This window comes from Colobus angolensis, unplaced genomic scaffold (assembly GCF_000951035.1).
Source record: "Colobus angolensis palliatus isolate OR3802 unplaced genomic scaffold, Cang.pa_1.0 Scaffold156, whole genome shotgun sequence".
In the NCBI taxonomy this organism is placed as follows: domain Eukaryota; kingdom Metazoa; phylum Chordata; class Mammalia; order Primates; family Cercopithecidae; genus Colobus; species Colobus angolensis.
Window position 1 is genome coordinate 1,279,943 of NW_012114666.1, and position 25,278 is coordinate 1,305,220.

The window sequence follows — 25,278 nt, forward strand, 5'->3', positions numbered from 1 at the left end:
CACCCCCTCTTTTCCGCTCCGCGCCTGCGCACTGCCACTCTCCACTCTCGCGCCAGCCCTGCGGCGGCGGGCTGTGGGCTGCAGCACGCGGTGCATGAGGCAGAGCCCACAAGCCACAGACGGAGTGGGCTGGCCACTCCGGCCACACCTTCCGCGGTGAGGGGCCAGTCCTGGGTAGGGTCAAGCCTACCTGTTCTCCTCCAAGAGCATGGGCTGTTCTGGGTGTGGGTGGAGGGAGGGGCTGGACGGAAAGGCCCAAGGGCGGGCGGCAGACGCTGAGGGGCTGCCCGGAGGGTCGGGGCGGGGCGTGTTGGGCAGGGTAAAGCTGGGGCACTGCCAGGCCTCCGAAGGGGTGTGCTTGGCCTGGTCGAGGCCTGCTTGGTCAAATCTGGGTGGGCTCGAGGCCACTAGGCCCAAAGCCTGCCTGGCTCTGAGGGTGCTGTGTCTAGAAGCGTGCACAAGGGGAATGCCTGCTCGGGGCCCGAACCTCGCTAGGCCCAGGATGAGCACTGGTCCAGGGCCTGCTTGGACCTGAAAGTTGCTAGGCCCAGGAAAGTTGCTTGGCCGAGAGTCTGCTGGGCCCAAACCTTGCCAGGCCCAGGATATGCTATGCACTGGCCCAGAGCCTGCTCAGGTGGAACCTTGCCAGGCACAGGATGTGTGCTTGCCCCAAACCTGTTCGTTTTAGAGTTTTGTACAAAATCTTGCTTTAGCCTAAATCCTGCTTAGCCTCGACCCCCTCCTAGACCCAGGCCAGATCAGCATTGTTCTGACCCTGCTAGTTCCAAAGCCTTTTGAGGCCAGACCTTGTTTCAACTCCAAAGCTTGCTAGGCTCCAGCACCCCCCATCCCTCCTCATATCCTCCCCCCCACTTCTTCCCCTATGAAAACCGCTTATTTCTCAAACAGGCCAAGTCATCATGGCAGCTACTGAGATCTCTGTCCTTTCTGAGCAATTCACCAAAATCAAAGAACTCGAGTTGATGCCAGAAAAAGGCCTGAAGGAGGAGGAAAAAGACGAAGTGTGCGGAGAGAAAGACCATCAGAGCCCTAGTGAGGTGGAGGCCGCGTGTACCTCTGGGGCCCTCCAGGACAGCGTCCTGGAGGAAGAAGTGGAGCTGGTGCCGGCCACCTCGGAGGAGAGTGAGAAGCACATCTTGACCCTGCAGACGGTGTACTTCACTTCTGAAGCTATGGAGTTGCAGGATATGAGCTTGCTGAGCATACAGCAGCAAGAAGGGGTGCAGGTGGTGGTGCAACAGGCTGGCCCTGGGTTGCTGTGGCTTGAGGAAGGGCCCCGGCAGAGCCTGCAGCAGTATGTGGCCATTAGTATCCAGCAAGAGCTGTACTCCCTGCAAGAGATGGAGGTGATGCAGTTCCACGCTCTAGAGGAGAATGTGATGGTGGCCAGTGAAGACAGTAAGTTAGCAGTGAGCCTGGCTGAAAGTGCTAGACTGATTAAGGTAAAGCTGGTTTTAATAAACAACGCCTTACATGAAAAAGAACAAATTGAAGTCGGTTTTTAGGCAATATTATGCCTGGACAAGGTATTTTGCAGTTGCAAATTAAAGACAGTATACTTCCCAGGAAAATCCTGAGAGTTCTTAGGTTCTTTTTTTAAAAAGAGTTTTAAAAGTTGTGCTAATTGGAATACTGTGAGGTGCATTATGTTTAAAAAAAAAAAAAAAAAGCGTTAAGTTTCACTGCCGCAACCCCGATGCTAAATAATTAACATTGTGATGCATAATCTTCAACTTTTGCTTTTCTTTTTGTATTCTGTGGTTCATCCAGGCAAAAATCTAATTATATTGAAATTAATAGTGTCATATTTGTTTGAATATTTATTGTTGTTTATTAACTCCAGGAAGGGCAGGAGAAGAACCAGTTATTGACTGAAAGATTGGCTGAAAGAACAAAGGAACAGCTCTTTTTTGTGGAAACAATGTCAGGAGATGAAAGAAGTGACGAAATTGTTCTCACAATTTCAAATTTAAATGGGGAAGAACAAGAAGATCAACCTACAGCTGGTCAAGCAGATGTTGAAAAGGCCGAATCTACAAAAAATCGAAGAAAGACAAAGGGTAGGCCAGTTCATCTCATAGAATACACTCCATAAAACTGGGCCACTGTTTTTCTTTATGAGAAGATGATGGTAATTGAAGTTTTAAGTGGTCGACTTTTAGTTACTTTCAAATTGTCAGGAAATGGGAGAAATTTTAAACTAATATTCTGAATTGTGAATCAAATCCAGAAGGGTTTTGCACTTTGCACACAAACGTTTTGAAAGCACAGTAAAAATGTTCCTACAAAACCTTGTGCACGTAAGCAAAGAAGGCCAACCCTTGGTCTCTGCTGTCTAATTTGCAGCCCCAGAGGGATATGGGGGACAAGTCATTACAGGACAGGTGGTGAGGCCTCGTGTGCTTCAGGGCCAAGAGAAGGAGTGATTCCTCCTTCAGGAAGCAGTGGAGGGTGCCTTCTAAGGGAGGTGATATTTAGGTGAGTCCAGGACAAAGAAGCCATTAAGATTAGGATCAGGATTCCAGGCACTAGGAAGTGGTCTGGGCGTGTAGGTCTGGAAGTATCTACTTCGTATGTGAGGGTGGAGAGCTCTACTGTGTTTATAGATCTAGGTGGGTGGGAGGTGGGTGCTCAGAGAGGTGGATGGGTCCGGATTAGGAAGACCCTGAAGCAATATTAAAGCCTTATTAAACTGAGATTGCATTCCAGCAGCCCACAAGATGGATGAGTTTGTCCTACGAAAATGTGATTTGTTTGGCTTTGTTTATTTTATTTTATTTTATTTTTTTGAGATGGAGTCTCGCTCTGTCACCCAGGCTGGAGTGCAGTGGCGCGATCTCGGCTCACTGCAAACTCCGCCTCCCGGGTTCACGGCATTCTCCTGCCTCAGCCTCCCAAGTAGCTGGGACTACAGGCGCCCGCCACCACGCCCAGCTAATTTTTTTTGAAGTTTTAGTAGAGATGGGGTTTCACCATGTTAGCCAGGATGGTCTCGATCTCCTGACCTTGTGATCCGCCCGCCTTGGCCTCCCAAAGTGCTGGGATTACAGGCATGAGCCACTGCGCCCAGCCTTATTTTTTTTTAATATTAGTTTCTCACTAATATATTTAAATCAACATATTTCACCACCAAAATTGCAATTTCTAGCTCTTTTAAATTATATCTGGCAACATTTGGCACAGTTTCCTTCCTCCTGGCAACAGGTGCCTGGGTGACTCAGTTTAGAAAAGGAGAATGCCACCCAAACACGCTGCCACCACCACCCCATTCTTACATGTAGTTAGGACTTTTTACTCAGGCCTCTGCCTTCCATAGGTGGTTGAATTTGCAGCCTTTTGATATATGGTAGTTTCTCATGTGTTTAAATCAAGAGTTTTGCACCCCAAGTTTTACAATTTTTAGCTCATTTTTAGGTTTTTGATGTATTTACAAATTTGTAGAACCATCACCACTGTCTAAATTCCAGCATATTTGTATCACTCCAATAAGAGGCCTGTACCCGTTAGGCAGTCACTTCCTACTCCGTTCCTAGCTATCACTAATCTGCTTTTTGTTTCCATTGCTTTTCCTGTTCTGCACATTTTCCGGAAGCTGAATCATGCATGTATGCCATGTGCCTTTCGTGTCTAGACTCTTGAGCTTAGCATAATGTTTGGAGAGTTTGTTGGTATTGTAGCATGTGTCAGTGCTTCATTCGTTTTTAATGGCTAAGTAATAATCCCCGTGTGGGTACAGCACGTTTTATTTATCCATTCACTCATTGATACCGCAATTGTGTCCACCTTTCAGCAAGTGTGAATGGTGCTGTTATGACCATCGGTGTACAAATTTTTTGTTTGAGCACCTGTTTCCAATCCTTTTGAGTATATACTTAGGAGTGGAATTGCTGGATGATGTGGTTACTCTATGTTTAACTTTTTGAGGAGCTGCCACACTGTTTTCCATAGCAGCTGCACCAGTTTGAATTTGCACCAGTAGTGTGTGTAGCTTCCAGTTTCTCCACATCCTCACCAACTTACTTTCCATTTGTTGTTATCGTTTAATTATAGCCATCCTAGCAGGTGTGAAGAGGTATCTCGTAGTTTTGGTTTCTCTTTCTCTAATGACTAAGGGTGTTGAGTATCTCTTCATGTGATCATTGGCCACTTATGTATCTTCTTTGGAAAAAATGGCTATTCAAATCTGGCTCATTTTTAACTGGCACTGTATCGGCTTCCCAGGGATGCCATGACAAAGCACCACCAACTGAGTGGCTTCAAACCACGGAAACATACCTCTCACAGTTCTGGAAGCTACGAGTGTGAAATCGAGGTGTTGGCAAAGCCATGCTCTCTTGGAAGGCTGTCGGGGAGAATATATTTCATGCCTTTCTCTTAGCTTCTGGTTGCCAGCAGTCATGCCATTCATTGGCTTGCAGATGCATTACTCCAATCTCTGCCTCTGTTATCACATGGAATTATTCCTGTGTGTCTCTGTGTGTATCTCTTTTCCTCTTCTTATTATAAGTACACCAGTCACATTGGCTTATGACCCACCTTCATCCAGTATGACCTCAGCTTAACTTGATTACATCTGCAAAGACCCTTTCTGTACATAAGATCACATTCACAGGTATCTGGCATGAGGACTTCACGTGTTTTTGCAGAGGTCACAACTCAACCTGTAAACCTTCTATTGAAGTTTGTTGAGTATTTTATCAAGAAAACGGTGTTGGATTATATGAAATGATTTTTCTGCATTTATTGAGATGATCATGTGTTGTTTTTTTTTTTCATTCTGTTAATATGGTATATTACACTGATTGATTCACATATGTTGAACCACCCTTTTTTTCCTGCAGAAAATCTCAACTTGGTTATGGTACACAATCCTTTTAGTATGCTGCTGGATTTGGTTTGCTAGTGTTCTGCTGAAGATTTTTGCATCTGTATTCATTAGGAATATTGGTCTGTAGTCTTCTTTTGATGTCTTTGTCTGGCTTTAGTATAAGTAATACTGGCCTCGTGTAATTCATTGGGAAGAAGTGTTTCCTCCCTTTTTTGAAGATTTAGAGGATTGGCATTAATATTTAAGCATTTGGTAGACTTAATCGGTGAAGCGATTTGGTCCTGCGGTTTTCTTTCTTGGAAGTTTGTTGATTAATGACTCACTGTCTTTACTGATACAGGTCTATTCCAATTTTCTGTTTCTTCTTAAATCAGTTTTAGTAGTTTGTGTGTTTCTAGGAATTTTCTATTTCATCTGTATTATCTAATTTGTTGGCATAGTATTCTATTATAAACATTTTTATTTCTGTAAGATTGGTAAGAGTGTTCCCACTTTTCTTCCTGATTTTAGTAATTTGAATATTCTCTTTTTTACCCCCTCAGTCACAAGTCTAGATAAAGGTTTGTTGGTGTTGATCTTTTCAAAGAACCAACTTTCGGTGGTTTTGTTGGTTTTCTCTAATTTTTTTCTCTCTAATCTTAATATTTTCTTCTTCTACTAGCTTTGGGTTTAGATTTATCTTCTTTTTCTAGTTCCTCAAAGTGTAAAGTTAGGTTATTTGAAATATTTCTTCTTTTTTAATGTAAGTGTTTATAGTTAAAAATTTTCCTCTGAGCACTGCCTTGGGTGCATTCTATAACTTTTGGTATCTCATGTTTTCACTTTCGTTCATCTCAAAGAACTTAATAATTTTCTTGTGATTTCTACTTTGACCCATTTGTCATTTGGGAGTGTGTTTTTTGACTTCCATGTTTATGTGAATCTTCCAAATTTCCCTTGGTATTCATTTCTAATTTCATTTTATTATGGTCAGAAAACATAGAACATATTTTGATTTTTTTGTTTGTTTGTTTTAGAGACAGGTTCTTGCTCTGTTGCCCAGGCTGGAGTGCAGTGTTACAAGCATAGCTCACTGTAACCTGGAACCCCTACTTCAGCGTCGCAAGTAGCTAGGACAAGAGGCACACATAAGCCAGGCACGGTGGCTCACGCTTGTAATCCCAGCACTTTGGGAGGCCGAGGTGGGCGGATCACGAGGTCAGGAGATCGAGACCACAGTGAAACCCCGTCTCTACTAAAAATACGAAAAATTAGCCGGGTGTGGTGGCAGGCACCTGTAGTCCCAGCTACTCAGGAGGCTGAGGCAGGAGAATGGCGTGAACCCAGGAGGCGGAGCTTGCAGTGAGCCGAGATGGCGCCACTGCACTCCAGCCTGGGCTACAGAGCGAGACTCTGTCTCAAAAAAAAAAAAAAAAAAGAGGCACACATTACCACACCCCGCTAATTAAAAAACAATTGTAGAGATGGAGTCCCATTATGTTGCCTGGGCTAGTCTTGAACTTTTGGCCTCAAGCGGTCCTCCCATCTCAGCCTCCCAAAGTGGTGGATTACAGGTGTGAGCCACCATGCCTGGCTCAATTTGTCTTTTTAAATATATTAAGATATGTGTGTCTCAATATGTTTGTAACTTCACATGTGGTCTATCCTAGAGAATCTTCCCTATGCACCTCAGAACAATGTCTATTCCAGTGTTGCTGGGTGGGATGTTCTGTAGATGTCTGTTTTGTCTATTTGGTTTATAGTGTGACTTAAGCCTCTGTTTCCTCACTGACCTTGTCTAGTTCTGTCCATTGTTTAAAGTGAGGTATTGAGGTCTGCAACTATTATTGAATTGCCTGTTCCTACCTTCAATTTTGTTCCATTTGCGTCAAGTATTTTGGGATTGTTATTAGGTGCATATATTTTTGGCGGGGGGAGGTTTGTTGGGTTGTTTTGAGATGGAGTCTCACTTTGTCGCCAGGCTGGAGTGCAGTGGCACAGTCCTGGCTCACTGCAACCTCTGTCTCCCGGGTTCTAGCAATTCTGCCTCAGCCTCCTGAGTAGCTGGGATTATAGATATGCACAACTACACCCAGCTAATTTTTGTATTTTTAGTAGAGGTGAGGTTTCACCATGTTGTCCAGGCTGGTCTTGAACTCTTGACCTCAAATGATCTGCCTGCCTTAGCCTCCCAAGTGCTGGGATTACAGGTTTGAGTCACATATGCGCCTGGCCACATATATGTTTATAATTGTTGTATCTTTATGATAGATTGACCTGTTCATTATTATATAACATCCTTTTTTCTTTTACGACAATTTTGTCTTAATATAGTCTGATATTTGTATAGCCACTCTAGCACTCTTTTGGTTACTGTTTGTATGGAATATCTTTCTCCATCTTTTTACTTTCAGCCTATTTGTCTTTGAATCTAAAATGAGTCTTTTGTAGAAGACAAATAATTGCATCTTTAGTGTCCTTTCTGCCAGTCCTTACCTTTGCATTGAAGAGTTTAATCTCTTTACTGATAAAAAAGGACTTACTTCCTTATTTCTGTATTTGTTTTTTAAATGTCACATGTTTTATTCCTCAGTTCTTTCATTACTGCTTTCTTTTGTGTTGAATAGCCACTGCCAAGTGTATCATTTTAATTCTTATTTATTTTACTATATATTTTTGAGTTATTTTCTTTAGTCGTCCTTGGTGTTACATTTAACATCTCAATTCATAATAATCTGGTTTAGATTAATGGCAATTTAACTTCAATAGTATATAAAAAAACTTCACTTATATAATTCCATTCCCCACTCCACTTTCTGTTGTTATTGCCAGAGAGTGTATCTTTATAAACTATATGCCATCAACATAGATTTATAATTATTGCTTTATTCTGTCTTTGAGTCAGATAAGAAAAAAGAGGATTACAAGTAAAAAAATGCATGAATATTGTCTTTTATATTTGCATATGTTGTTACTTTTATCACTGTCTTTATTTTTTCATATGGATTTGAGTTATTGTTTGGTGTCCTTTCATTTCAGCCTGTTGGAGTCTCTCTAGCATTTTTCGGAGGATAGATGTCATCTGCCAATGACAGACTTGCTCAGTTTCTGTTTTTCTGGGAATGTCGTAATTTCTCCTTCATTTTTGAAGGGTGGTTTTGTCAGGCGTAGAATTCTTGTTTGATGTTTTTTTTTTATGGCACATTGAATGTCATTCCACTGCTTTCTGGCCTCCATGGTTTCTGATGATAAATCAGCCATTAATCTTATTGACAATCCCATGTATGTGACAAGGCGTGTCTGTCTTTCTTGCTGCTTTCAAGATTCATTTTTTGTCTTTCAGCAGTCTGATTATGATGTGTCTTGATGTGAATCTCTTTGACTTTATCCTACTTGAAATTTATTAAGCTTTTGGATGTGTAGATTTTTTGTCAAATTTGGGGAGTTTTTGGCAATCATTTCTTCAAATATTCTCTTCTCCTGTGTCACCTTGGGTCTCCCATTGTGCATATGTTGGTGTGCTTGATCATGTCCCACAGATCTCTTAGGCTCGTTTCGTTTTTCTTTGTTCATTTTTTTCTTTCTTTCCCTCAAACTGAATAATCTCAGTTGACCTGTCTTCAGGTTCACTGAGTCTTCCTTCTTTTTGCTCAGCTCTGCTGTTGAGTCCCTCTGTTGAATTTTTCATTTCACTTATTGTATTTTTCAATTCCAGAAGTTTCTCATTTTTTTAAAATAAATTTTATCTATTGGTATTCTCAATATGATGAAGCATCATTTTCATGCTTTTTTTTTTTTTTTTTTTGAGACAGGGTCTCACTCTGTCACTTAACTGACTAAATGTTTAATTATGTTTAATTTTAAAGTCCAAATTTAAGAGTCACACATGACTCATGGTTATGGTTTTGGATGGCACCATTTTAGATGGTTTTTCTCGCAGTGCCCTGGCTGGAGAGAAGGATGCAGGGATGGGATGGGTTATCTTCAGTTCACCCTACAGAGAATGCAGGGCCACATTTTTATAGGTGAATCTCTTCTTGGGCACCTCACTTTAGGTAGGTGGTGTGCCTTTTCTCATGTCTCCTTAGGTCTGCAAGACATTCTGAAATGTTCAGGCATGTCCTCCCTAGCATTTTTTTTCTCAGCAAGAAGGATGAGCAGCGTACCTAGTCCACTCTGTGCCCAGAAACAGACATTGGTGCATCTTGAAACAGCGAAAATGCATCATCCAGGAACATGGCGTCCTGAATTGCTTCCATCAGCTTATGAATATAAATAGCATGTTCTATTGTTCAGTTCCCATATTAGTTGAAAAGACGATGTGCTGATTTACTTTCAAGTGTTTAAATGGAATTTGAACTTCTAACATACATAAACTATTTCCTGCCTATAGGAGCGAAACAAACCTTCCACTGTGATGTCTGCATGTTCACCTCTTCTAGAATGTCGAGTTTTCATCGTCATATGAAAACTCACACCAATGAGAAGCCTCACCTGTGTCACCTGTGCCTGAAAACCTTCCGTACAGTCACTCTGCTGCGGAACCATGTTAACACCCACACAGGTAAAACTGCCGGGAGGGCTCTTTCTGTGGAATAATGTGTGTTAAGGCTTATGTTAAGAATGTGAATCCACAGATTTCTACAGTAGAATCATGTAACATTTTATACTGTAGTTTTGTCTTTTTTTTTCTTGAATTTCCATTAAAAATACTGTTAACAAAGATTTTTCTCACATGCATCTGCGGTATTTGTAGTTTAGAGAGCCTCTTCTTAATTTTTAAAGCATTTTTGAGACTGAGTGTAATTAAAAAGCTATGAATTCTTTGGAACTTTTGTGGTTAAGTCTTGTTTTAAAGAACTATGTGATCCTACAGGAACCAGGCCCTATAAGTGTAACGACTGCAACATGGCGTTTGTCACCAGTGGAGAACTCGTCCGACACAGGCGCTATAAACATACTCATGAGAAGCCCTTTAAATGTTCCATGTGCAAATATGCCAGTGTGGAGGTAAAACCATTCTTGGACTTGAAGCTTTATGGCATCTTAGTAGAGGTTGCTGTACAAGTTATGCCAAGTGTAACTAACAGTAGAACCTGTTACAAACAGGCTTTTTATTATTCATATAAAATTTATGCAGGAAATAATATGCATTCTCTTTTATGAAGTTAAAATAGAAAATTGGATTTCTATGTTTCTTTGATTACTAATTAGTGAAAATAATATGTAAAGGTGTACAAATTACAAATAAACTCGTTGTGGTCAAGAAATAAGTCCCAGATTTGTTTAAAAGTTCTGCATTTTATCTAGTACTCAGGGCCACAAAATCAAAATGTATTTGCTTTAATGTAGAATGCAGATCCAATCTGAATATTGGCTGAAATTTTTGAGCTTGATTAGATACAAAGCAGCTTGCTTGAAGATTTAAGCAGAGCCGTTTCTGTTCTGAATTAGAGACCGTCCTTTTCAAACTTCAGGTGTGCTGTAGTCATTTTAATTAATTTGCTTTATTTATATCTTCTAATGGGTTTAGTGGTACTGACGTGAAACAGGCAGAGCGCTGCTTTTACTCGGCAATGCCAGTTTCCACCAGTTAATTTTCAGGGTCCCACAGTGTGTTGGGAAACAGACTGAGGCCCGGTTTTGAGCCTGGTCGGGACTGGGTCAACAGTACACTCAAATGGAACTAAGTTAAAGGGAACAGCTGAAGATTAAATATAGTAACAGTGCAGCCGGGTTTCACAAGTTAGGAAATTTCATGGTTAGGGTCAGAATTTGATTCCAAGAACTTTTTTCTGCTGTTACTATTTTTTTAAAAAATTATTTCTCATCTGAGTTAAAGGTTGTGATTCTAGTATGAGAATGCAAAATGGAGGGTTCAGGGAACAGAGTCACCTGGGGATCCTAAGCCTGGAGTGGACTTTTTGTTGGTGTCCTGCCAGTGCTCAGTACAAACTCCCCAGGTCCGTGAGACCCTCCCCCAGTGCCAGTGGTCTGCACGCAGCCTGCGGGAGCTGGCCTCAGCACAGGGGTCTCTACTGCTGCTGTAGCCCCCCATTTTTGCAGTCTCCTCAAGTCTTGCCATGCTTGTTTATTCCTCATCCCATCCCGTGACAAAAATGCCAGCAGGAATGGATCAGAGCTGTGGTGCAGATGTGCCCCTTTTTTAAAAAAAGCTTTTGAATTGGCCAGGTGTGGTGGCTCACACCTGTAATTTCAGCACTTTGGGAGGCCGAGGCGAGCGGATTGCTTGAGGTCAGGAGTTCAAAACCAGCCTGGCCAACATGGTGAAACCCTGTCTCTACTAAAAATACAAAAAATTAGCCAGGTGTGGTGGCACATGCCTGTAGTCCTAGCTACTCAGGAGGCTGAGGCAGGAAAATGACTTGAACCTGGGAGGCAGAGGTTGCAGTGAGCCAAGATCACACATTCCAGTCTGGATGAGAGTGAGACACCATCTCAAAAACAAAAAGAAAAGCTTTTGAACTTTTTGAACTCCCTCATCCTCCCATCCCACCTTTAAGAGTCATCCAGAGTCTTTTTTAATGGCCTTCTTTGCTCATTCGCACCACTTATCCTCCTCAAAACTTTCATGCTATACAGTTTTTTAAATTCTTTTTGTTTTGCTTTCTAATATACTTGAGGCATTCACTTTTCTTCTGAAAATCTAAGTGAAATGTTTTGGCTTGGCTATTGCCTTCCATCCTAAGACGCCTTTTGTTCTCGAGTGTTCCTTAGGCTTCTGTGTGCTCACCACTTACTGGGGAGACAGATGGAGTGTGGCATCCCTGGGTCACCAGCAGGACTGATGCGGCTTCCTGATGTCTGTAGTCCACCTGTAGCTGATGGCCCCATTTCCTGCTAGCAGTAGATAAGGGCCTGTGATACACAAATACAGAATAACAATAGTTCTAGAAGGCAATAAACCAGTCAGGCAGTGAATACTCAAATGGGAGGTATTATGTTGTTTGCTATTTAACTGATTGCCTGGGATACATAATTATTCAAATTAGAATTTAATTTCTTCTACTTAAAACTTAATTCTTTATAGGAACCCTCTGTCACATGGCCCCGATGCTGAATAGCCAGGGATGCCTTCCTCCACTCACACTGTTACCCTGGGACCGGCCAGGGTGGAGTCTGCAGGACTTGTGACCATGAGGCGACACTTACAGATGTTCCTCCATTAAAGAGCTAGGGTTTCGTTTTTATTTTTATTTTTATTTTTTTGAGACATCGTCTCACTCTGTTACCCTAGTTGGAGTGCAGTGGCGTGATCTTGGCTCATTACAACCTCAGCCTCCCGGGCTCAATCCTCCCACCTCAGCCTCTCCAGTAGCTGGGACCACAGGCGTGTGCCACCATGCCCAGCTCGTTTTTAATTTTTGGTAGAGACCGGGTTTTGCCATGTTGCCCAGGCTGGTCTCAAACTCCTGAGCTCAGGTGATCCACCCCTCTCAGCCTCCCAAAGTGCTGGGATTATAGGTGTGAGCCACCGCACCTGACAAGAGCTAGAGTTTCAAGATTTTCACTTTATGCAAGGAAAACAAAATGTTTGCCTTTGTGCTTTTACAGTGGAATCTAAATTTTGTAACTATTGGGCATATATTGCCTTAGAAATGAAAATACAATCCTGTGTGGCATTCAGCAGGTAGGGTTAAGTGAAGGTGAATGCAAAAGCCTTCAGCACTGCTGCCCATTGCCCTAAAGGAGCTTATACGCACACACATCAAATGAAATAAAATCACCCATAACAGATGATCAAAAGCAATGACTTCTTCATGTTTTTTTCAGTGAGTGAAATATGCTCTGGTGCTCTGATGTTAAAATCTGATTAATTTAAATCTCTTTTATAATGCTGATTAATGGAAGACTCTGCCATTTTTGAGTTTCTATTGCAATGAACATCATTTATGTATTTATTAGGCAAGTAAATTGAAGCGCCATGTCCGGTCGCACACTGGGGAGCGCCCGTTCCAGTGTTGCCAGTGCAGCTACGCCAGCAGAGACACCTACAAGCTGAAACGCCACATGAGAACACACTCAGGTAAGGACTCCGGTGCTGAAGGCCTGATACCTACAGTGTTAGCTCTTAAAGCAAGCTTTAAAAAATTACTTTCTATTGGCACAATGAAAGTTCAAAGGTAAAAGCAGATTTTTGTGTGCCGTTGTGATATGAGGATCTTGATCTGTACCTTTACCTTTATTTAGCGGTAAGAGAGTCTGCATAGACATTGTGCCGCAACCCCACTGTGTGGAGTAAAACACAAAGTATTCACTTCATAGATTTTTCGGGTATTTAAAACTCAACTCCTGGCCAGGCACAGTGGCTCAAACCTGTAATCCCAGCACTTTGGAGGGAGGCTGAGGCAGGAGGATCCCTTAAGTCCAGGAGTTTGAGACCAGCCTGGGCAACATAGGGAGACCCTGTCTGTACAAGTAATTTAAAAATTAGCCGGGCCTGGTGGCGCACACCTGTGGTCCCAGCTACTTGGGAGGCTGAAGCAGGAGAATCCTTGAACCCAGGAGGTTGAGGCTGCAGTGAGCCAGGATTGCGCCACCACACTCCAGCCTGGGTGACAGAGTGAGAACCTGTTTCAAAAAAAAAAGTAAATAAAAATAAATAAAAGTCAACTCCTTAATTCATTCTTCAACTTTAAGGCAAAACATAAAGTGTGCTTGTTTTGTAACAGAGGTACTTGATGTCTTGTTCTGTAAAGAATACATTTATGTGTACTTCTTGGTTCTTCGTACAGCCCCATGGATGTAAACCACATTGAACTCTTGCGTAGCCACCAGATGCGAGGAAGTCGTGTGTCTGGTCCATCGTGGACACAGCCGTACTTGACATAAGCTGTCTGGGCTTGATTTGGGAGTCTCATACTAATTGGGGGTTGTCCGGCGAGAAGGGGGTTGATAAAGGAGGCTTAGGGCAAAAGAAACACTTTCAGCACAGGTAGCCTTTGGCAACAAGGATCAGGCCTGGAGGGGGAGTCACTTTGTTGTCTGCATCTCAGGTGAGAAGCCTTACGAATGCCACATCTGCCACACCCGCTTCACCCAGAGCGGAACCATGAAAATACATGTTCTGCAGAAACACGGCGAAAACGTCCCCAAACACCAGTGTCCCCATTGTGCCACCATCATTGCACGGAAAAGTGACCTACGTGAGTTTCTGGTTTAGTGATCTTTCTTTTACTACAGCATTTGCTGGCTCTTTGGAGCGAGGCCCTATGTACCTGCAGTGTACTGGCCCTGATACTGGGAGGCGGCGGGAACTTGGCCCAGGGACACATTTTCTTCAGAGATCCTGTCGCACCCTCTGGTGGCTGGATCTCATAAGTGCATTTTATAGCATGATTTTAGAATCCTGGCCCAGGCCTGTTCCGTATTTCACGGATGGGTATTATTTCTTTCCACATTGGGCCTCTTTTTCAGATGAGGAGGACACTGGGGCTCAGAGACATACAGTAACCTGCCCGGGAATCACATGACCAAGGGTGCTAGGAGGCGGCTGGATTCTGGGTTCCTATTTATCAATGCTCTCTCTGTGACACCCAGCAAGCTTTTCTTAAACCCTGGCTGTGGGCCTAAAGTTTTGGGAGCAGAAGGTATAAAAGACAGTTTTCCCCAGTGTATCACCCGCTGGCATGAGATAGATATAAACCATGTTACTTTGTCATGGTGTCAAAAAAGTCTAGCAACTGGCTAGACTTGTGCCCCAGCAAGCCCCACTGGGCTGTTTTGTGATGTGCTGGTAACTGTGGCAACAATGACAGAATGGTCCAGATGAAAAATAAAAGTTAAGACTTTGTGGAACACCTTTCACCTTTCAGAAAGGTTTTCAAAAAAGTTCATCTCACCTCCAGAATTTCTTTGGGCAAAAGGGTCAATTTTTTGTTTTGCTAACATATTTTGTGTCATATATTTTGGAAAGAGAAATAAGATCATGGAAAAAGGGAGGCCCAGGAATCCTGAAAAAAAGAAGAGGCTCATTTGCTCACACTTACCCACACCCTCCCTCCCATTGCTCAACAGTGGCTGGCTTCCTCACAGGCAGTATCAAATCCCAGCTCCTAGGCCTGCTGTTCAGACCCTCTGGATTTCCACTCCCACTCTGGGGGGTCTGACAGTTAAAATTCTCACCACGGTAGATGCAGATTACGCGTTACAGGCCAACCTTCTTTCCCAAAGTGACTGTTGCATAGCCCTGTAAGATGCTTTATAAACACACTAATTCTTCTTTCCCTTGACTATATGAGAAATCAAGCTCTCTAAATGTCTGAGGCACTGTGGGTAGGGTGTGGGTAGAGTGGGATAGCTCCATCACAGAGCTGTCAGTTGTCATTTGGTTTCTTACACAAGTATCAGAAGACCATCATGCGTCAGGCATAGATGAGCAAATCCAGCCAGACCTCACCATGTGTCTTGGGTTAATTTCAACATGGGAAATAACAGGGCACTGACTTCTAACAACATGTGGATTTTTTAAGGTAAAATAAAGATGTTATATCTTTTTATATAAAACCACCTTAACATCATCCTAACATTGACCTACCCCATCATAAGGTAGTGCTCAAAGTGCTTTGTTAAATGAACATTTTAGGTTCAGTATGACATACCTTACGTAACGTTTAACTCCGTATTGAAAGAATATTAAAATGGTATTTCAGCATTCTGTTCGTTTAGAGCAGTGGTTCTCAACTGGGAATGATTTTACCCCGCAGAGGACAGGTGGTGATACCTAGAGGTATTTTGGCTTTCACGACCAGGGAGAAAGAGGTGCTGCTGGCATCTGGTAGACAGACACCAGGAGTGCTGCTTAACCTCCTCCAATGCACAGGATAACCCACCCCGTCCTGCCCAGGAAGGAACTAGCATGCTCCAGCGCCAAGGCTGAGAAACCCCGGTTTAGAGGAGAGGGGAAGCAGGTTAACAGAAAACAACACTCTTGAAGTCTATAATGTTCTGTAACCATTTTAGGTGTGCATATACGCAACTTGCATGCTTACAGCGCTGCAGAGCTGAAATGCCGCTACTGTTCTGCTGTCTTCCATGAGCGCTATGCCCTCATTCAGCACCAGAAAACTCATAAAAATGAGAAGAGGTTCAAGTGCGAACACTGCAGTTACGCCTGCAAGCAGGTATTGTACTTTACTTAATTTGGAGAGGCAGTGGTGCATGGAAGAATGGAGGGCTGGGGTGGGATTCTTTACCACCTTGAAAATACTGAGAAAAGTCACGCTTTTAATAGAGTATCCTATTCAAAATAACCAGAAAGCAATGGTGAGCCAGTCATACAAAGCAACAGTTCTTAAAGTATGTTCTTGTACTCCCAGAGCTCCCTGTGGCCAACTAGGGTCCCACAAGAGCCAAGCCCTTGTTATGATAATGGAAAGGTGTCATTTTGAGACACTGACATTTGTACTTTTGGTGCCAAAACAGTGGTGGTCCTTAGTCCAGATCAAGGCAGTGACACACAGTGAAACTGGTCATGGTGGTGGTCTTCACCTTCATACACTGGCAACAAAAATAAAGGGCAGTTTTACATGACAGCGTCCTTGAAGAGGCAGTAAAAGTTGTTAACTTTATTCAGTCTTGACCCGGAATACTTTCTTTGTGATAATCATTGTGATGAGATTAGAAGCCGGCATATGCACCTCCACTGTCTTCCACAGTCTGGAGGAAAAGCACCTGGGGGCTTGTTTGAGTTTCCAGCTCAACTAGCCACTTTCAGTGAATGTCATTTTCACTAAGGAACAAGATAAACTCTATTGACTCAGTCATTGGGCATTGGTGGACATTTTTTAAAAAATGAACAACGTAGGCCAGGTGTGGTGACTCACACCTGTAATCCCAGCACTCTGGGAGACTGAGGCGTGTGGATCACTTGAGGTCAGGAGTTTGAGACCAGCCTGGCCAATATGGTGAAACCCCATCTCTACTAAAAAACACAAAAATTAGCTAGGCATGGTGGTGCACACCTGTAGTCCCAGCTACTCAGGAGGCTGAGATAGGAGAATCGCTTGAACCTGGGATGCAGAGGTTGCAGTGAGCCGCGATCATGCCACTGCACTCCAGCCTGGGAGACAGAGCGAGACTCCATCTCAAAAAGAAAAAAAAAAAAGATTGGAGTGATTTTTTAAAGCAATTTTTATATTGTATAACGAAATATGTTAGCATTTAGAAGATCTGCATAGCTCAGTAAACTAGTATTTTCCAAATGACCAATCCATGATGTTACAGACTCACACACAGGTAAAAGATCCATTCAAAGGAAAAGACCAAGAGGTTTTAAAGTCACAGAGAACAAGTTCCTTGGCAGGGTTTCAGATTCCACATTGCAACCCAGGGGTAAGAAATTACCATGGCCAGACACACAGGCTCACACCTATAGTCCCAGCACTTTGGGAGGCCGAGATGGACAGAACTCTTGAGCTCAGGAGTTCAAGACCAACCTGGGCAACATAATGAGACCCTGTCTCTACAAAAAAATACAAAAATTAGCTGGGTGTGGTGTGCACATCTGTCCCAGCTACTCAGGAGGCTGAGGTTGGAGGATCACTTAAGCCCAGGAGGTTGAGGCTGCAGTAAGCTGTGTTCATACGACTGCACTCCAGCCCAGGCAACTGAGTGAGACCCTAAAAAAAGAAATTGCTACTAACTGAATTTTAGTGTAATAGAGAAGAATGGCCACAATTACTTGGAAGAGCTGGTGAAATGTTGCTCTCTTTTCAAACTACATGTCTATGAGACCAAATTTTCTTTATCATTTAACATACTCTAGTGGACTGATGGAAGAGCAAAGAGAGGAATCCATCTGAATGCTTTTTTTTTTTTTTTTTTGAGACGGAGGGAGTCTCGCTCTGTCACCCAGGCTAGAGTGCAGTGGTGCGATCCCTGCAAACTCCACCTCCCACCTCCCAGGTTCACACTGTTCTGCCTCAGCCTCCTCCCGAGTAGCTGGGACTATAGGTGCCCGTCAGCACACCTGGCTTATTTTTTGTATTTTTAGTAGAGACGGGGTTTCACCGTGTTAGCCAGGTTGGTCTCGATCTCCTGACCTCATGATCCGCCTGTCTCGGCCTCCCAAAGTGCTGGGATTACAGGCTTGAGCCACCGCGCCCAGCCCTGAATGCTTTTAATAGAGTTACCAGACTTAGCAAATAAAAATACAGCACACCTAGTGACATTTGAATTTCAGACAAACAACGAATAGTTTTATATACAAGTAGTTGCAGCCTGTATTTTAACTGGCAGCCTTATCTATTGAGACAGACATTAGGTTATTTTTGTTTTGAAAAATAGATAATTTTACAGAAATAATACGTAGTTGGTTTGTTATTATTAAATGAGTTAATAAATGGTTTTTTTTAAAATACTTAAGAATTCCTCAGTTTTGCTTTCTAAGAAAGTAAATACTAATATATGCCACTTGTATAAATAAAAGCTCTTCAGAGGCCACAGTAATTTTTTAAAGTTTGAAGGGCCCTCAGACTAGAAGTTTGAAAACCAAACCACTGCTTTGAAGCATTGCATGCTATTGGTTACCAAAGGTGAAAATCAGGGCTTCCTGTGTTTTGAAGTGTGGGCTATAAACTGTAAATGCCTTGAATAAAGGAAAAAGTTTTTCTGGTAAATTTTGAACAGAGAATATTCTGTGGCCCCAGGCTCATATTTATTCAAATGAACTAGGAGGGCTTCCTGAAAGATGGATAAGACTTGGAAAGGATGAGGGGGTCCTGGAGCAGGCATACAGCAGGTATGTGGGAGCAGAGAGCAGCCAGGCAGGCCGTGGCCGTGGGCAGAGGCTCGGAGCACTGCTGAATGCTCCTGGCTGCCGCAGTCCTTGAGAGCCCGGCTCCCAGCAGGGAGAGCCAGAGATGCTGTCCTGAAGGAGGGTGATGAGGTGAAGGCTGTGCGTGGAAGAGGGTGTTCAGTGAATTGGATGAGAGAAAGATTAGAAGAAAGACCATCAGGCCACTGATAGTAATGCAGAAATGGCCAAGTATATGTTTAATCCAAATTAGCATCACATTTTAAATAAAACAAAATGTGTGCTTTTGCTTGACTTCATACGTATTTTTGTCCCGATTTCCCAAATTATTTTCTCCTGTCTAAGATAAAATCTCTATTTAGGCCAGGTACAATGGCTCACACCTATAATCCCAGCACTTTGGGAGGCTAACGCAGGAGAATTGCTTGAGGCTAGGCATCTGAGACCAGCCTGGGCAACATAGTGAGACCCTGTCTCTACAAAAAATACAAACTGAGCTGAGCATAGTGGCACACACCCACAGTCCCACCTACTCAGGAGGCTGAGGCAGGAGGATCACTTGGGCCCAGGAGTTTGAGATTGCATTGAGCTATGATTGTTCCATTGTACTCCAGCCTGGGTGACAGAGCGAGACCCTGTCTCAAAAAAAAAAAAAAAAAAAAAAATCGGTATTAAGTTCTGTTACAACACTATTGGGAAGTAAATGGAAAAATGTTTAGATACTTAACGTACTTGCAACCCCAAAGTCCCATTGAATTTAAACTCTGACATTTGATTTTTAAGTTTGCAGGTTCTATTTGCCCTTTGTAAACTCAGGTAATTGCAAATAGTTGTATAGAAGGAGGACTCCCAGTAATGAGGGGACAAAGGACCATCCTTTCATGCCCTGCGGTGTGTACTCCCACATCTCAGCAGGACTGGAGAGCCGGCAGGGACTCCACTGCAAGCCCTTTGTCATTTGCTGCTGCTGCCTACGAGTTTGTTTCCTGGACGGCCACTCACTGAGAGTGAATGATGCCTTGTTCAGAATGTGTTTGCAGTAATTCTGCTTCATAGTGGACTCATCTTTGGGGAGGGAAATGAAAGGTATTGTACGATAAACAATGTCTAATGTAGAAAAAAACCCTTGGAACTAGACAAGCTGCCTTCTTCCCCTTCCCTCTTAGGAACGCCATATGACTGCTCACATTCGCACCCACACTGGAGAGAAACCGTTCACCTGCCTTTCCTGCAATAAGCGTTTCCGACAGAAGCAACTTCTAAACGTTCACTTCAGGAAATACCACGATGCAAATTTCATCCCGACTGTTTACAGATGCTCCAAGTGTGGCAAAGGCTTTTCCCGCTGGGTAAGCTTACTTAAGTCACAGTAAATCCCCCACGGAAAGATCCCTCTATCTCAGGAGGACAGTGTCACACCAGGAGAGTGTAAACCCGATTATAGAAACCTGCCGGGACTTCAGGAGCATCTGTCATACCTTAGGAAAGTGGTTCTTAGTTTTTTAAAATCAAAACTTCTTGAAGAATCCTATGAAAGTGTGGTCTCCTCATCCTCTGAAAAAAAAAAAAAAAAAGGACAATCCAACACACAAAATCTTACAAACAGTTTTAGAGAGTTATCAGACTCCCCAAAAAACCCCAGCTTTTAGTGTAATATTTTCAAATTGTTCCAGTGAACTAGATTAGGCTACTTGACAGAGAGAATGCAATTTTCACACATTTTTCAGATGTCCCTAGAATAACGTTATTGGTGTCTATAATCCCAGCTACTTGGGAGGCCAAGGCGAGAGGATCACTTGAGGCCAGGAGTTTGAGATCAGCCTGGACAACATAGGGAAACCCCTATCCCTCCAAAAAAATTAGCAGGGTGTGGTGATGTACCCCTGTCGGCCTAGCTGCTCAGGAGGCTGAGACAGGAGGATCACTTGAGCCCAGGAGTCGGAGGCTACAGTGAGTCACGATCACACCACTGCACTCTGGCCTCAAAGAGTGAGACCCTGTCTCTAAAATAATTTTTTTAATAATAAAAAAAAAAAGAATAGTGCTATTGGTGCTGGGCTAAGGAATACATTTATGGTTTTATTCTTTTAGGTGTTGTATTAGTTATTTATTTCTGCATGACAGATTACCTCAAAATGGAGTGACTTAAAACCACAAACATTTTATCACCTGACAGATTCTGTGGGTTGGCTGAACTGGGTGGTCCTGGCTCAGTGTCACTCCTAAGGCTGCAGTCAGGATGTCCTGCAGGGCTGCATCATCCAAAGGCTGGACACGGGCCAGAGGATCCGCTTCCAGGACAGCTCTGCCACACAACTGCTGGCACCGGCCTCAGTCCCTTGCCACAGCCCTCTCTGCAGGGCCGCTTGAGTGTCCTCCTGACTCAGAGCAAGTGAGAGAGTGCAAGGAGGAAGCCACGGGGCCTTTTGCAATCTAGTCTTAAAAGCGGCACAGCAGCCAGGTGTGAGGGCTCACACCTGTAATCCCAGTACTTTGGGAGTCCAAGGCAGGCGGATAATTTGAGGCCAGGAGTTCAAGACCAGTCTGGCCAACGTGGTGAAACCCTGTCTCTAAAAAGAAAAAAAAAAAAACAAAACTAGGCGTGGTGGTGCATGCTTGTAATCCCAGCTACTTGGGAGGCTAGGATGGGAGGATCACTTGAACCCAGGAGACGGAGGTTGCAGTGAGCTGAGATGGCACTACTGGCCTCCAGCCTGGGTGACAGAGCAAGACTCCGTCTCAAAAAAAAAAAAAAAAGTGGCACATTACTTCTAGTCACAAGAAATGAACCATGAAGTCCCACCCACACTCAAGGAGTGGGAAATGAAGTTTCTTTTGAAAGGAACAGCGTCAAAGAATTTCAGGACATTTAAAAACCACTGCACATGGCTAGCTAGATCCCTGGACCATGTAGGCTTCAGCCTAACTTTATAAAAAAGTTTTATAAAAGCTGAATTTCCTGAAGTTGACCATTCTTTTAAATCTTTCTTCTGAAAACAGTAGTGTAGTTGTGTTTTTCTGAGTAGCACAGTGGGGTAGTTCTGGAATGTCAACCGTATTCGTTTAAAATTTCAAATGAAAGCTGTGGCAGTGCTCCCAAACACCACTGCTCATGCTAAAATTGTAAAGAGTTAAAATGAACGAGTAGAATTCTAAAGAGAAGAAACTGCCCTTTGGTGCAAGAAATAAAAATGTAGAGAAAAGAACAAGTCTGCCTCATGCAGTCCCCTCAGAACATAAAATTTTTGAAACTTCTGTTCAAGAAAGCATATTTGGACTTGTATCTAGAACATAAGAACTCTTATAACTCAGTAAATAGACTGTATTTACTGAGTTTTTATTTATTACAGTGAAAAACAGGTAAAGTATCTAGGCCAGGCATGGTGGCTCACGCCTATAATCCCAGCACTTTGGGAGGCCAAGGCAGGTGGATCACAAGGTCAGGAGTTCAAAACCAGCATGGCCAACATGGTGAAACCCTGTCTCTACTAACAATACAAAAATTAGCCGGGTGTGGTGGCACATGCCTGTAATCCTAGCTACTCAGGAGGCTGAGGCAGGAGAATTGCTTGAACCCAGGAGGCGGAGGTTGCAGTGAGCTGAGATCGTGCCACTGCACTCCAGCCTGGGCGACAGAGCGAGACTGTCTCAGGAAAAAAACAAAACAAAACAGGTAAAGTATCTAAATAGACCTTTCTCCAAAGAAGACATACAGGTGGCCAGTAAGCACAGCGTCATTAATCACCAGGGCAATGCAAATCAGTTTCTGCCACGACTTCTTGAGTCTGCCCTTGTATCACAGAAGCAGCTGCGGATGCAGCGTGTAAATGAATAGACGTGGCTGTGTTCCAGTAACACCTGCTTTCACAAACAGTTGGCAGCCAGATTTGACCCACTGGTTGTCGTTTGCCAACCCCAGTGTCTAAGCATAAAATGGAAGAAGTTTAAACAACCTGTTACATCACCCCCATTATGTGTAAATTCTTCCTCCTTCCATCATAAACGCAGACAGTCCTGCTAAGCACAGTGGGAAAGTCAAAATGGGAATCAGGCGGGAGGTTTTCTGTAATTTGCAAATTTAAACACCTGTTACCAGTTTTTTACTTTTGCCTGGGACCTTTTCAAAAAGTGAAAATTTTCTCACTTAAGATTATCCTAAGTGTTTGTTAGATGAGAATATGTCACAAATAGGCTTGACTAGGGGAAGTCTTTGACTTTTATTCCTGAATATTGTATACAGTTTCATAACTGCCACCCGTGACCTCTGCTCAGTAGCTTCAAGAGAGAAGCTAACAGAAAAGTAAAATCTTTATGGTATGTAGTTGATGGTTATAAAATTGACTGATGTATTGAATTTTTGGTTCAATATCGATCATCACTTTAGAGAGTAGAAACATTCTAGAGAAATAAATTTTGTCTTCTCATTGATTTCTGTTATTAAAAAAATACTTAAGCTAGCATTTGGCTAGACCTAAACACAACAGAAAGGGTCACCTTTAAAAAGTCATCATTTTTGCACAAGATTATCAAAGATCCATGATACCCCCAGTTTTCCCAAAGCCTGTCTTTACCTGTGCGTTTTTCAGTGCAGTTGGGGAAGCTGACTCTTGTAGAACCAAACTGGGGTCTGCTTGCCTGGTGCAGTAAGACCAGATATCCATACCGCAGTTTGCAGCAGGAGAAAGGAAGGTGTTTATTCGCAGGGTGCCAAGCAAGCAGAAGCTACAGACAAAATCATAAATCAGTGCATGGAGGATACCTTGCCCTAAAAGAGCAGGATATCTTGCAGCAGGGGCTTACAGGCTGTAGGTAGATTCAGAGACTCTGGTTTGCAATTGGTTAAGGAAGAGAAGTTTTGTTTAAAATTTTCGGAAAAGAATGTTAGCTCTGGTTCATGGGGCATGACCACCTCCAGGCCTCTCAGGAGGAAATTAAGAACAAAATTAGAACAAATTTAGCAGTGGTCAGATTTCAGCCCCCAGTTCCCCCTTGTCTTAGGTCTCCCTATTGGTGGACCTGCTTGGTAAAGAGCCAGGGTTCTAAAAAACAACTCAGGGACGGATGTTAAGATGTTATCTTGGCCGGGTGCAGTGGCTCACGCCTATAATCCCAGCACTTTGGGAAGCCAAGGCAGGTGGATCACTTGAGGTCAGGCGTTTGAGTCCAGCCTGGCCAGGATGATGAAACCCTGTCTCTACCAAAAATACAAAAATTAGCTGGGCATGGTGGCACTCGCCTGTAGTCCCAGCTACTCGGTAGGCTGAGGCAGGAGAATTGCTTGAACCTGGAAGGTAGAGGTTGCGGTGAGCCGAGACCGCACCACTGCACTTCAGCCTGGGTGAGAGAGCAAGACTCAATCTCAAAAAAAAAAAAAAAAATCTCAGGTTTCTGTAAAGGAACCAAACATCCTGAGTCTAGCTTCCTCGGCTATTGTTTTAGGTTCCTATTACCTTTTCTTTTCTTTTCTTTTCTTTTTTTTTTTTTTTTTTTTTGAGATAGGTTGTCATTCTGTGACTCAGGCTGAAGTGCAGTGGTGGAGTCACAGCTCACTGCAGCCTCGACCTCCTGGGCTAAAGCGATCCACCTCAGCCTCATGAGTAGCTGGGATCTCAGGGCGCATGCCACCACAGCTGGCTGATTTTTTATGTTTTATCTTTTGTAGAGCTGGGGTCTCACTGTTGTTGCCCAGGCTGGTCTCGAACTCCTGGGCTCAAGCTACCCTCCCCTTTGGCCTCCTGAAGTACTGGGATTACATAGGTGGGTCACAGTGCCTGGCTTCCTTTTACCTTCTTGCTTATCAAGTTGCTTGTTTACTTCTTAGGGCTAGTGAGGTGCGTGGAATTTCCTTCGAAAGAACTCAGGATTTTCCTTTATTTCCATGCTTGGAGGTCCCCACAGGCCCCCGAGAGGGGTCCCTGCCCCATTGCACTCACCTTGTGTATTCCGTGTCAATTCTCCGACAGAGTAACATGCACAGACATTCAGAGAAGTGTGGCTCAGAGGAAGCAAAGTCGGCTGCTTCAGGAAAAGGAAGAACAAGAAAGAGGAAGCAGACCATCCGGAGGGAAGCCACGAAGGGTCAGAAGGAAGCTGCGAAGGGATGGAAGGAAGCCGCGAATGGAGACGGTACTGATTTTACACAGATTTGTTTTTACTGCGTCAGTGGTTTTCTGGTTGTAACTATCCTGGGTGCCGAGTGTTCCTGTCCAGGGGATGTGTCCAGAGCCCCTATTTGTCCACCAGTCGGTCCTGCGAGGTGGCTTGTGCGAGATCTCTCAGAATGGCAGTGAGCATAGCGTGAGAAAGTCAGTGTGAGAGCCTCACGCAGGTCCGCTTGTGACTCCCACCCCCAGGACCCTTCTTCCATCACGTTGGACTGTTACCTGCAGCTACGGGGACTGTCCTGGGCTGTTGCAATAGATGACCACAAGCTGGGTGACTTGGGACAATAGACATTGATTTTCAAATAGCTCTAGAGGCCAGAAATCCTCAATCCAAGTGTGAGCAGGGCCTCCCTCCCTCTGGGGACCTAGGGGAGGATCCCTCCTGGCCTCTTGAAGCTCTGGTGGCTCCGGCATTCCTCGCTTTGTGGCCACGTCCTCCAGTCTCTGCCTCTGTCTTTTCATAGCTCTGTCCTCTCTTCTCTGTCTGGGCCCTCTCTTTTGCCTCTTAC

General features: G+C 43.6%; 1 protein-coding gene across 2 annotated transcripts in view; it reads left to right on the forward strand.

Moving 5' to 3' along the window:
• The window catches only part of CTCFL (CCCTC-binding factor (zinc finger protein)-like), a 31,065-nt gene continuing 5,787 nt past the window's right edge, over positions 1-25,278 (forward strand). Inside the window, exons 1-10 of one of the 2 annotated variants that reach the window (XM_011936683.1) lie at positions 1-156; positions 910-1,472; positions 1,865-2,081; positions 9,222-9,392; positions 9,705-9,838; positions 12,755-12,875; positions 13,846-13,995; positions 15,812-15,972; positions 19,772-19,954; positions 24,569-24,731. In XM_011936683.1, coding sequence (XP_011792073.1) covers positions 921-1,472; positions 1,865-2,081; positions 9,222-9,392; positions 9,705-9,838; positions 12,755-12,875; positions 13,846-13,995; positions 15,812-15,972; positions 19,772-19,954; positions 24,569-24,731 — 1,852 coding nt within the window. In that variant the 5' untranslated portion in view covers positions 1-156; positions 910-920. The remainder of the gene's footprint in view (positions 157-909; positions 1,473-1,864; positions 2,082-9,221; positions 9,393-9,704; positions 9,839-12,754; positions 12,876-13,845; positions 13,996-15,811; positions 15,973-19,771; positions 19,955-24,568; positions 24,732-25,278) is intronic. The other variant, XM_011936684.1, reaches the window with a different exon arrangement.